Genomic DNA, 14279 nt, shown 5'->3' with positions numbered 1-14279 from the left:
GCGAGGATAAAATTGTGCTGAATTTAGCACAATTATCGTAGCGTCCATCCGTTGACAATACATCGAATAATGGTGGAAGTGACTAGGTTCCCTGGACACGGGATCACTTGTTGGTATGGAAGCTAAAGCCATGAAGACGAATAGGCGTTCAGTAACGAATCCTCTTTCAACTCCGTTCAACTGCGTTTGAAAAAGGAAACCAGGGAAATCAGATTAACATGATTTTAATCGCTAACCGTATTAGACAGGAGCAGCTTTGAATGTGACCCAAAACAGGAGAGTTGACCGAAGGGTGAATTTCATTAGCAACGCATAAATGGATTCGATATAAGGCGGGAAAGTCTTACTGTGGTAGAAGGGTGCCCTGGCCACACCCGTGTCAAACCGTATTTCAACAAAGGTAGATTTCAATCCAATCGACCCTCTTTTACCTGTGCGGAGTGATTGACAATGCTCAAGCCACTGGGGGTGGTTTTGAATTATTTACGTAACTTTTGAATTGATGTGTGAGTTAATACGTTCTATACCGCATTGAGATTATTTAAACGGCGGGAAGCTCCCCTAGGAATTGAAGGAAAAGCGTTGAAGCGACCGACAATGATGAATAATGAAGCGGAAAATGGAGCAGATGGGTAACCAACCACTTCCCCGGCGATTCGACAAAAGTTGTTATTTGACTTTTGGAACTTTTTCCCTTTTTATGACTTTTTTACGAATTTGAATAAGTTATTCGTAAAACTTTGTAGGTATAACAGATTTCAAAAGACAAACAGTCAAACGTTATTGCTCATCTTGTTCAAAGTTGCATCCGAAAATAACAATATGCAAGTTCAGTGATGTCGAACTCATATTCGACATTCAAAAAACTAGGGAAAAACGTTGAGATGCCTACGTTCAGCAGCACTTTCATCGCCCATTTTTAACTCACAATATTTACTTTGTACGCTAGGAAAAATCAAACGGTTGGGGGGAAACCGTACAACCATCGTCACCGTACCACTCCGTACTGATGAATTTCCTCCCCTTTCCACAATCCTTTTCATTGTTTTCAACGAGGTGGAAGTCCCTTGATAAGAGGTGGAAAATAGCTACTTTTATTAGCGCTGGAAGGATGTACTTTTGCAACGGGTCCATTAGTATACTGAGTGACTACACACCTAGAAAAAAATGATGTAGTTTTGTAGTTTTCTGAACCTGGCGTCTTTGAGGCATAAGTTTTCAGGTTAATAGATGTAATTTAACGTCCATCAAGGCTAAATTTGAAAAAAGGGGGTAACATTTTCCACCTTCAAAGACTTCTTCTTTACCCTCTACACTGAAGTTTTTTTTACGACGGTAATTGTACCGCGTAAAAAAAACCGCGTAAAAAAACTTCAGTGTATTACCCAACCCGCTTTCAGATGGGGTATATAGTTTGAGCATTTTTGTATTTCTTATTTCCTGAGCTACCAAGCCTTTAATATTTTTGACTGATATTTTGGACTGTTCTGTATATGTCCCGTAACGTGGGTAGATCTCCTCAAAAACGGTATATTACGGTGCACGATCTACCACATCAAGTTTCAATCTTGCTATTTTCCTGCATAAAGTAGAGAAATGGATTAAAACTTGATACGTTTTTTTTGCAATGTTTGTGTTTTTTATGTTTTGACTTTTACAGTGAACGGTTTCTATTTTTTTAATTTTCTTTTTCCTCTCCAACCTTGTGTTTGTCAATCATTAATTGGATGCCTTAATTCTTAATCCTACGGCCCCTTCGATATCTTCAATTTCGAAATGCAAATGTGTACATTATTTACATTTTCATTTTTTCATATCAATAAGTATGGTAAGCTTATTTAACAGATATTTAAGGTGAAGATATGTCGAAACCGCACCTCAAATTTTTAAGAGCACAAATCTCAAGAATTGAAAATTGGTTTGTGCTGAAAAGTTGTTCGATTGGTTACCCACTGGAGATAATCAATCGCTCGACTTTTCAGCGCAAACCGATATTCCTTTATATCCGATAATACTTTAGATTTGTGATCTTGAAAATTTGAGGTGTGGCTTCGTCATGTCTTCACCTTTAATCATCCATCAAATGTCAACTGCGCTCTAAATTGTCGAATGGAACTCCTCATAACAACCCCATCCTACTAACACATTTTTTTCCTTAACGTCTATGGGTATAGTTTAGGTGCCCTGTATCATCTCAAGTAGACGCTAAACTAACATTCCCATCTTTTCCTAGCGTTTGTATGGACGTGGCCAGGTATACAATGTGATGCCTGTTTCAACCAACTTTAACACGTAAAAAACCCGATTTAATCCACCTATGGTGAACAGAACCCTTCTTACACTGAGTAGTATTGTTGTAGTATTTGTATTTAACATATTTATTTTGTGTAATTGACCAAAAGTTCTAGAAAATATTGTGGATTTGGCATCTAGTGGATTGGTTTCCAAAATAGCATCATGGACCATGGACTACTATCAGAAATGCCAGACACTTCCTAGAATCTTGTATGAAATGTTTAAAAAATAGCTTACATATTCTGGAATATTGTATCTTTTGTTAACTGCCAAAAGATCTTGAATCGATTAACAAATGGATAAGAAAATCAGCGAGATACACTTTGTCTAATATCTCTTAATCAGTCGAATAAATTAGCTCCGAAGTACTTGGTATTCATGGTGATGGTGTAGAAAGGACAAAAATGATATATCTACTAAGTTAATCAGTTTTGGCATTAGCTAGTTATTTTGGCTGTCCGGTTCTTGCATTTTTCACTTGCTCAAAAATCTCAAAAGGTTTATTTGTATAAATCCTAAGTATGTACTCTTCGAAAGATGTCTCTGTAACCAAATGTCCAATCGAAATAAAATTTCTGGGCGAACTACTAGGATGTAGTAGCTTTCATTTGCTTCCAATAGAACTCATTTCGGTAGACAGACGGCTGAGAAACGTGCGTGACTTTTTTTGTAACGCACATACACACACACACACACACACACACACACACACACACACACACACACACACATACACGCATACAGACATTTGCTCAGTTCGTCGAGCTGAGTTCATTGGTATATGAGACGCGGCCCTCCGGGCCTCGGATCGAAGGTCGGGTTTTCGAGCGATATTTATACCCTTCTTATGGGTGTGAGAAGGGTAAAAAAGGAAGTTATTGAAATACTCTTCGAAAGATATCTCAGTAACCAAATGTCCAATCGAAATAAAATTTCAGGGCCTTTTACAAGGATACTGTAGCTTTCATTTGAGAAGAGAACCCAAATCGGTTGACAGACGGTTGAGATATTTATTATGATACACTTGGTCAAAAATCTCAAAAAGTTTAGTTGAATAAATCCTAAGTACACTTCGAAAGATATCTCTGTAACCAAATGTCCAATCCTAGTAAAATTTCTGAGCAATCTACTAGGATGTTGTAGCTTTCATTTGGTGCCAAGAGAACCCAAATCGATTGACACACGGCTGAGATATTTAGATTCTTAAATATTCTTAATGTATAGGAGATATTGAATAAAATGAGACAATATCACTGAATGTGGTGGACAAGGGATAATCTGTTTGGGGTTTCTTCATTCAGTACGACTTTTAAATGACTATGCATGTTTTTTTGTTGAAATTCATTTGAAATTCTCAAATACTCTTAACTTATAGGGGATATTGGATAAAATTAGACAAAATCTCTAAATGTGATGGACAAGAGATGATTTGTTTGGGGTTTCTCCGTTCAGTATAACGACTTTTGAATGAATTTGCATGGTTTTTCGTTGAAATTCTTCTGAAATTGTCAACATATGTATTTGATTTTTTTTTTATTTATAGGAGATATTAGACAAAAAGAGACATCATCTCTAAATGTGATGGACAAGACACGACCCGTTTGGGGTTTCTCCATGGAGTAGCACGACTTTGTTTGATTTTTTGTTCTAATTCATCAGAAATTCTCAAATATTTTCATGCTATAGCGGATATTGGACAAAATGAGACATTTATTGTGATCAAGAGTAAAAAAAAACATTCACTAAACCAAGTTTTCTGATATTGCTACATGAAGTTTTTTGGATGTTTTTCAGGAAAGGGGTTAGCGCCATTCGATTGCCCGGAGTTTTTTTGCTTAAGAATGGGTCACTTCCACTCTCGTTTGTTCTAATTCATTTTTTTTAGCAAGATTATAGTAAATAAATTGTTGGTCAATGATCTCTTCGTTAGGGAGAGTCCATGAATTACGATGCATTTTTGTTTATATTTTTTTTTGAATTTTCCTGCCCTTTATAGCATATTTTTCCATACAACCACCACCAGACCTCCCATCTCGCTTATGGAGCAATTATCGCAGGAAGCTCAGTATGAATATCGGGAGGAATACCAAAAAGAATGCCTAGAAGGAATCCATGGGAGAATCAATGGAGGAATCTTGGAAGAATTCCCCAAAGGAATCCTGAAAAGAATTTTTAGAGGAATCCCTAAAGGAAACCTGAAAAGTATCAAGGAAAGAATCTCGCGAGGATTCAATGATTCCTGAAGGAAGAATTTTTGGAGAAATTCCGGAAGAAGCCTAGCAGAATAACTGAAAAAATCTCAGAACAAGTTCAATTGAATACCCTAGAGAATTCCTTAAAAGAATCCCGCGAGATTTCTCTGGAAGAATCCTGTTGTAACCCTTGAAGTAATTTCAGGAGGAATCCCTGAAGGAATCATTTGAAGAATCCCCAGAGGAATGCCAAAAAAAAATGTACGAATTACGGGACAAATTCCTGAAGAAATCTTTGGAGGAATCCCAGGAGAAATCAAGCATGGAATCCCGAGAGGAATTCCTGGAGGACCGCCGAAAGGCGACTATGAAGAAATGCCAGGACAAATTCCTAGGGGAAACCTGGGAAGAATCATTGCAGGAATCTCTGAAGGCTGCCTGGGAGAAATGCCTAAAGAAATCCCGGGAGAAAACTCCAAACAGATTCCATGAGGAATCTCTGATGCAGTCTGAGGTATAATCCGCAAACGAAAACCAGGAGGAATCTCGATAGAAATCCCGAGAGGAATCAATGTAGGAAATACAGAATTAATTGCTAACGGAATTCCAAAAATCATTCCTGGAGCAATCCTTCACAGAATCGTGGAGAAAGCTCTAAAGAAAACCCGGTAAGGATCAGTGAATGAGGTTCAGAAAGAAACCCGGGGAATACGTTATAGGTATCCCTGGAAAAACGCTGAAGCAAATCCATAAAATAATCTCAGGAGATATCAATATAGAAATCCAGGGAAAAATGCTTGATGGAAACTCAGGAGAAATGTCTAAAGAAATCCCGGGAGAAATTTACATAGTAATTTCAAATTTCAAAATAATCATATGAAAAATCAAAGAAGGGATCACTTGGGAAATCTCTGAAGGAATCCCTTGAAATATCCCTTCAAATATCACGGTAGGAATACCTGAAGGAACGGCAGAAGGAAGTCCAGGAGACACCCTTAAAGGGGTCCAGGAGAAATCAATGAAGCAATGCTGGGAAAAATCTTTAGATCTTGGAAGAATCCTTAAAATCTTTGAATCTTGGAAGAAATGAACCGGTAAAAATAAATGACGAAAGCCTGGGAGCTAATAATGAAGAAATTCTGGGAAAACTTGCTGATGATCCTTTGATCAATGGAGGACAAAGCGTAAGTCGATGTCATTTACACTGACCTGAAATCGATGTTTGATAGAATTGACCACAACATACTGTTAGCTTAAGCTTAAGCGGCTAGGAGCATCGAACACGTTCACATTATGGCATAGTTCCTACCTAATGAACGGCAACTCCGAGCCAAAATTGATTCCTGCGTTTCGTCAGAATGTCGACGAAGCTCATCAGGTGAGTGAAAAGTGATAGTTCGAGCTCACCGGTCGGAAATAATCCGGGTGCCGACATGTGTGTAGGATATGTTCCGGCAACTACCAGTGAAAAGTGATAGTTCGGTCAACAAGTGTTGAAGTGTTCGTCATCAGGAGTACTCCAAGGGAGCAGTTTGAATCCGCTATTGATTGTACTTTATTTCAACGACTTGGCTGTAAGACTAGGTTTGAACTGCAAAATGATCTATGCCGACGATCGTATTTGGTAATACGATCAATATAAGTCTGCCACTGTCTACAAAACTTTGCTTGATCAGTTCGTTGATTGGTGCCAATGGAATAAATAGATTATCAGTATTCCGAATTGCTCCGTTATGACGTTTCTTGGCTCAAAAATGGAACAATACTGCAAAGAGTTTTAAAAGTTGCCGATTTCGGAGTAATATTAGACCACATTCTTCTGTTATCGCCAACACCGATCGACAATTGGAATTGATCTCGAAAGTTGCTAGAGATTTTACTGAACCCCACTTTTTACAATCTTTGTACTGCAGATTAGTTTGTCCAATTCTGGAGACCGCTGCGATTGTTTGTACTTCTAATCATAATTCCTGGACATTGAGGATTGAAGGGTTACGACGGAGGTTCTTCCGTTTAGCTCTTCGTTATTTACCGTGGCGTGATCTGCTGAATCTTCCAGCACAGACTCTGTGCTTCCAGCATATGCTATTCGTTACCAATTGCTTGAAATAGATACTCTACAGAAAAGGCGTAAAGTTCAACAAGCGATGTTTGTGGCCAAACTGCTAAGGAATAAAGTTGTCTTTCATGATCTTCTCCCAATGCTGAACATCCGTGCTAGTCAGCGACCTCGCCGGCAACGGACAATACTGTCGGCTAGGTTTCACCGAACAACGTATGGTTTTAACAATCCGATGTCGAAGATAATTGTGCTCATTCTGCGAATGGAGTGACGTGAGAAAAGTCGGAGTCGTATATCGAGATGAGGAATCCACTCTCGAATGAAGTGACTCGCCGTGTAAATCAAATGGAGAGTCACCTCATTCAAGTCGAGATTTCTCACCTCGATATACGACTCCGACTTTTCTCACGTCACTCCATTCGCAGAATGAGCACAAATAAGAACATTCACGTTGGTTGAGGACCTTTTTGAATTGGAGGCATCGTTGAATTGCTTTGGTCAGTTGGTTTGAGTACTTCGAATGACTTCTTCAATTTTCGACGTCCGACCATCCATCAACATGTCGACATAATCCACCTAGGGTACGGTGCATCAAACGTGTAAACTATGATTATAACAACTTCCCTGGTACATATTAACCAGGACAAGAAAAATGATAGAAACAGTATTAGATCTAGACTAGACTAGACTGCCCCTAAGGATTTCCGTGTTTGGAATTTTCTCAAGTGCTGTAGTTGTTTTTTGGTGAATTGTTTAACAAATCCTTTAGAAACTTTAGACGTATTTTTGTAAAAAAATGTTGAAGGAGCTTCTGACAATAATTGTAAAGAAAACAGTATAGGAATTTCTTGACATGATGAAAGGATTCTTGAAAGTATTTAAAGAAAAGCTTTCTAGACAATTCGCTGTTATGGAGATATATTCAAATTGTTTCTAAGAAAATCGAATTTTTATTGTGATTTCACTGATTGTTTTAAAGCTGTACCCAAAATATACTTTGATGTGTAATCAGTTTCGTACCTTTTAATTCCGCCCTATTTTGCTTATGCTTTGATAGATACGCGTATTTCGACTCGAATATTACAAGTACAAGAACATACTTTGATGTTTTTCTAGCAACTCCTAGGCAGATATTCTTGAAATAAGCTTCAAGACTTTTCCCAAATTTTCTCCGCGAATTTTTGTTAGGGTTTTTCATCAAAATATCATGGATAAATGCATGCAAAGATCCTCGCAGAAACTCATGAACAAAGTCTTGAATGGCACGAATTCTTAAGAATATTTCTTTAAATTTATGAAGAGTCTTTCTAAATATCCTACTTGATATTTACCCATAGAATTGTGCTGAGTTGTTCACTAAAGAATTCAGGGATGTTCTTGTTGTACATTTCATAGGAACCTACTCAAGTTTCCTCCTGAAAAAAATTCTTTTGAGGAAGCCAGGAATGAGTTAGTGGAGATATCTTTGAAGAAATTCTTAAAAATAATCTGGGCAATTCAAAGGGTTTCGCATAACATTCAACACGCTGCAGTGCGCTGTCTTAGAATATGCATTTTCTTCGATGGCCAAAATGACGCCTTTTTGGGAAAATTACTCATTATGCGTTCCGACTTCCTAACTAGACTCAAGAGTATGTAATAGACTGGTCCAGGGAACATAATTTTAAATTCCACAGGACAGCTACCAAGATTGTGTTTACTACTCAGCTTACTATTGGCTAAGTATTTTTTCCATTTTTTTTTACTGAGTTCCCATCAGCAGGTTGAACTCGGTATGCTCGGCTGTCTATGTAAATGAGTTAACAAGTACAGCAAATTAATTGTCAAAATATTATGACGAACGACAATTATCAAGGTCTGAGTCAAATCTGTAATTGTGAACTCAGCTAAAAGATGAAAAAATACTAAACTCAATGAAAAAATACTGAGCTGGAACATCAGAATCTATGAGTGCACGTGGGCGAACTAATGGATAATAAAACATATAGGGTATCGCGCCACTTGGGCGGTGGCTTCTATATTCGTCTGTTGTCCACTATAACTCAGTCAATTTTGATCGAATTGACTTGAAATGTTGTACACGAGTAGATACTATACCTATCTCACCACATTCCAAAAGTTGTGTCAATTGGTTTAAATTTGACTGAGTTATAGTGGAAAACAGACGAATATAGAAGCCACCGCCCAAGTGGCGCGATTCCCTATGTGCTTCTTCCTTCTACGAGTGGAGTGATGCGACACAGCTCGACTCGTACATCGAGGTGAGATCACATTGGGCAATGATGGGTCACGTTTTGGAAATTGCTTGTTAAAAAACAGGTTTCAAGATTTATGGCCCCTATCATCTTATAGCTGACTAGTGTATTTGAGAGTCGTGATGAAAAGCGGGGAAATTTTATTTGCATGCATAAAATTAAGGGATCCATTTCGTAGGTGATCTTACCATATATTTTTGATTTGGACAATTACAATTACAAAAATACCGTGCAAACTACAGTTTAAACTCGTCAGCTCAATTTTTAATTGTTTGTGTCTAATCTTCAAACATTTTGCATCTTATTGAAAAAAAAAAATCGCTTAGGTATTTTTTTTTTAAATTTAGCCTTTTTTTGAGCCAGTCTGCTCTGTATCGTTTGCCTTTTCATTAGCACCAAACGAACTGCCAAGAGAACGAATTCGATAATCCAATCGCACTAATTGGTAGTTCTGATTTCAGAACAGACGATACCACCGTACCGTACTGACCATTGTCCACCATCGTTCGAATCTATCACACTTTATCACAGTACAGTAGTTACCTACTGCCAAAGTTGGTCATACTCTGTAGACCGATGCAATTAGCCCGCCCATGTGGAGAGAAGCCATCGCGTGTCGAACGAAGGGAACGACACAATGAGCCAGTTACCTATACCTACCACCACCGCATCGGGTCAAGCACTGGTGATTGGATGGTTTGGCTTTACGTGAGGGCACCTAGTGGCCTAAACACTACTAATGGCACATGCAAACGTGTAGTGATGAAGATCACCATGGAAACGGATATTAGAATTATACGACGGGGAAAAGGCACTGCTGTTTATAGTTGCTGGAAGGGCTAGGAACGAATATTGATTTTTTTTAAATATCAGCCTTATAACCAGTAAATATTACAGTATCTTGTTATCAGTATGACAGCTGATCATATCCACCTTGATCGAGTCGATCTTCCGAACACACTCAAAGAATTAGCTGATTTTGATTGTGTTTGTTACAGCACTGATTTCTAAGGAAACGTCAAGATCATCCATAATTTCATTTAAAATTATAAAATATAGAGATATTCTAATGATTTTAGTCATTTTTGGATACTTTGTCCTAAGACTTACCGGTTCTAAAAAGCGCCACCCCAATTAGGGCTCCGACTAGTAGACGATTCATGTTTCGTTGAGCGTTGTTATATCCTATCCGATGAGCTATGTTGTCGATCCACCTTTTTGGGGCGTGTTTGGTATTGTGATCGACACCAGATCTTAATCCGTCTGTAATTAGGCCTTCTCTGACGTTCTTGTAGATCACTCCAACAACTTCGTTCCCCTTGTTGCACACAGTTCACGACGGTTAAATTTAAATTTACTTTAACATGTCCAAAATTCCGATAATTTCGATTTAGTAATCCACTTGATCGTGCAAGATCACCACCTTAGTTCTGTTTGATTTCAAAGCACACCTACACTGGCGATCATATTACAAATACCAGTAAAATACGTTTGATTCAACATTACCACCGAGACGACCGCGTACCGTCTAGTCAGGCAAGACACTATGCTTGCTGATTGCACCGTGCACACCTTCCACCATACACACGTGCGAACGGACCAAAACAAACCCGCAGACTGAATCACCATCGCAAGCTAGATGGACTGGTTTGGTTGTTCAACCATAGCCCGTACCGCGTCGTCGAGTTGCAGTTTCATTCATCCAGCAAGCAGGCAGTAGATATGATTCACGATGATTGTTGGTTCATGAGGATGCCACATTCACATTGGTGCGGCTAAACCATCCATAGAGTATACTTGCATTAGCTGTAAGGAAAGATGAAGCGTGTTCATTGATGGTTTAAATATGTAGTATGAAAGCAAACTGTGGGCTAAGGCTTTATTCGTGAAATGCGGCATGTGATACCAACAATGTCTATGGTGATACTATTATACATCTAAGTAGTCTTGGGATTATCGCTAGAAACGAGGAATAATAAAATATGTATCTGAAGTGTTAAGACGTGTCAAATCTTTTCTCTGGAATTCCTTCTTATCTGGTTGAAAGAATACCAACAGTGAATGAGTTATTAGAAAGCTGTAGTTAAGGAATAACTTTGGATTACCACATCTGGCGACGAGGAGTAATTGGAAAAATCCCAGGTATTTGCAGAAAGAAAAATGGAAAAATAATACAATGGCCACCTCCAGGCTAGTTTGACCAGATTGAAACAGTAAGTACAGAACAAGTGATAAGTGCTGTGGAAAAGAGGAACAGGATAAAAGGCACAACTAGTGCAATAAAATCGGAATAATCGCTGCATTACGCAGAAAAAAGGCGATAGCCGCTGCATTTACGCAGGAAAAAGGCGATAGCCGCTGCATTTACGCAGAAAAAAGGCGATAGCCGCTGCATTTACGCAGGAAAAAAGGCGATAGCCGCTGCATTTACGCAGAAAAAAAGGCGATAGCCGTTGCATTAGAAAAAAAAAGCGATAGCCGCTACTTTTGTAGAAGCAACATGTAGCTCGAGGTGTACCACGGCGGATTGGCCATGCAGTGGAATCCCTACCGATGACTGAACCAGGGAATCGATCCGGGGATCTTTCGGTATTCGCGTAATCAGTGGAAAACTAACGAACGTGCTATTTAGCGATGTGTATTGCACGGAATCTTCAGTGAACTGTATTAAATATGCAAAGCTATTGTCATGTGTCTCTCTCATTGCCGCCCATAGATGGGGAGACAGATGTTGCACTCCCAACATATACGATTTGCAATAAAGGAATGTTCATTACGAATGCAATCAAAATTATTGTAAAATATGCAATCCTAAAAAAACGCTTTGGCTGTGTGATTGGTATTATTCGACAGTTCAAGTTGCTAGAATGATATTGAAAGCAATGTATTCACACCATCTACTCTTTTGGAGATTTATTTCTAATTTTATATTGTTCCAAGCGGGAATTGAATTTTAAAACAATATAAAAAATACAAATACGTATACGCAAAACGAATTCGTTCAAAAAGAAAAAAAAACGTGTGGAACAATTAATAGAAAACGATAAGAAGAAGATTAGAGAACACGTTGGAAAATAGCAATCTCAACAATTAGATAGCACTACCAGCACTCTGTTTAACAAGAACATTTCTGCCATTTATTATGATGCTATTTACTGACAGTTGTGGCACACAATTGAAGACGTGCCTATGCCAAAATAATTAATCAACATTTGAAAAGGCCATACAAGCATTTGTAAACAATGACTTTACTGTCGCTGCTGAGTTCCCAAAAAACTTATCCACACAAACTAAAACCGTTATCAATATGAGCAAATAACGATCTTTTGAATAACGGTGTTCGTTTACGTGGCAGGGTGCTGTTCAGCCCTGCGGAGCATTTCCGAAAAAAGGTCTTGAGTTTTTTTCAAATGTTGGTCCAATTTAATTCAGTGTTCACTCTTAGTACCTACCAAAGTGCTATGATTATGCGTGCAGAAATGTTCTATCGAACCATTGCGCACCTCAGGATGACTATTGTAATCACTTCATGATGAAGTGATAATGAATGAACAAGCAAGCTTTTCTACCGTTTATACAAAGTAATTGAAATAACTCGCATCAAATATAGTAACATTCGATTTACATCTACAACCAGATAAACTTTACTGTAGTAATGGTGCTGCTCTTTAGGTCAAATGTAGATAATTACCTACGTTGTACATATACTACATGTATTTTTACTGCTACCTGTTTTTAATTTAATAAAACAACATGAGGTACATTACATATCATGTTCAATGAATGGGTGATCATATTTCATTGATTCACTTTTATGAGTATGTTATTGAAAAGGCTCATATACGAAACGACAAACCGCATGGGATCAGCAAAATGATGCTGATGTTGATGGGTGTGGTTCTAGGTTGGTTCACGATCATTTCGTATTAGAGTTTTTATTAACTTCATCGGAATAGAGGGTTGAATATATCATGCAATTTTTCGCAATGATCTACTCAAAAGATGCCACATATTTGTGTGCGGATCAATACCAGAGGTCTAGAGAGCCGAAATGTAAAAGTAGAATAAGCGCTTAATTAAATTAAACGCTTGTCAAATTATTGAATATTATTTTTTCGTCAAATTATTGTCCATATTTTTTTTCACTTTTAGTATGTACTAAAATAAAATAAAAAAAAACTAACTTACTAACTTCGATCCTGAATCAAATGTAATAAGATTACTTCTAGTAGAAATTTTACCTCTGATTGTACTAACTTGAAATGAAGGAAAAACATTACAAATTGATTTAATAGGCATTTAATAGCTAGGTAATGTTTCACTGCGAAATTCGCCATAGACGAGCGGATACTGGCACACTGATGGTATTTCCGTAACTGTTGTAAGACATACGAAAGCAAAATAGTCAATTGAGTAAGAGGGCTCTCAATATTTTCTTGGAATTTTAATAGGAAATAGGTGTTGAAAAGCAACTTCTGTCTAGTAGAGAATTAACAAAAAAAAAAGAGTATACTATAACAATAGATCACTAACATTACTGGAGAGCAAGTCTTTTACAGCTTTCTTAAAAAAAAAAACGCTTATATTTATGATTTGGCAAATGTATCTCATCTGATCAACAGCGTAACTGTAATAAGTGGAATCTTGAACTATGAAAAACGTGCTGCATAGTAAACTGTTCAAATAATGTAAAATAGGAAATATTCTGTGTAAACTATTCATAGTGATTCATGCAACTACATTATATTTACTACATAACCTTCAACTTACTCTCGCTAAAGATTTCTGATCACGTTTCTGATTCTTATTGTACAGTTCTTCAATTTAGAACTTAAACGTACAATATTACAATGTGTACATATAACTTCCAGAATTTGATAATACGATTCAATAGTTTTAAGGATAAGATTGTAAACTCATGAAGTCCAATGTACTCACCAATTGATTCAATAGTGAAACAGTTGATGCAAAATTGAAAAAATCTTATGATTGATAATTAAAGTTTTGTTTTTTTTTTTTTAATAAATTTCAATAATCTGAATCAGATTTTGTCATTCTGAGTCAAGCAAATCTTTCACAGTTTTCTTTAAAGCAGATGTTTCTACCTTAACAGGTATGATTTTATACAACATAAAAAGGGGTAACTATTTACGTCAAATTGGTATAACTTGCATAACTTGGTATAATATTGGTATAACTTGCAATTAACGCAATATCGGAACATGTGTAAGAAATTAGTCTTTTGTCATTATTCTTAACAGTAGAAATGAAGTCTTGTTTCAGAAATCAGCAAACAAGATACCTCAATACTACATGTATCTGTTAAGTCCTTCATGGATCTGGAGAATTCAGAGAATAACAGTGAAGCAGCAGCAAGAATACAGATTGAACACTCGATTTCTATTTGTTAAAACAAAACCAAACATCTAAAAACTAAAATCAGTTGTGAAACATTTGTGGAGCTAGATGAATTAA

The 14279-nt window shown here is 37.3% G+C and overlaps 1 protein-coding gene across 2 annotated transcripts in view; it reads right to left on the bottom strand.

Annotated features, from left to right (window-relative positions):
• The window catches only part of LOC109418090 (U-scoloptoxin(05)-Sm1a), a 35936-nt gene extending 25498 nt beyond the window's left edge, over nt 1–10438 (bottom strand). The window contains exon 1 of one of the 2 annotated variants that reach the window (XM_029861182.2): nt 9915–10438. In XM_029861182.2, the coding sequence (XP_029717042.2) occupies nt 9915–9966 (52 nt within the window). In that variant the 5' untranslated portion in view covers nt 9967–10438. The remainder of the gene's footprint in view (nt 1–9914) is intronic. The other variant, XM_029861181.2, reaches the window with a different exon arrangement.
• Nucleotides 10439–14279: the final 3841 nt, after the last annotated feature.

The sequence above is a fragment of the Aedes albopictus genome, chromosome 2, assembly GCF_035046485.1.
Source record: "Aedes albopictus strain Foshan chromosome 2, AalbF5, whole genome shotgun sequence".
Lineage (NCBI taxonomy): Eukaryota > Metazoa > Arthropoda > Insecta > Diptera > Culicidae > Aedes > Aedes albopictus.
Note: the sequence above shows the minus strand (reverse complement) of the source record. Positions and strands in the feature narration are given on the sequence as shown.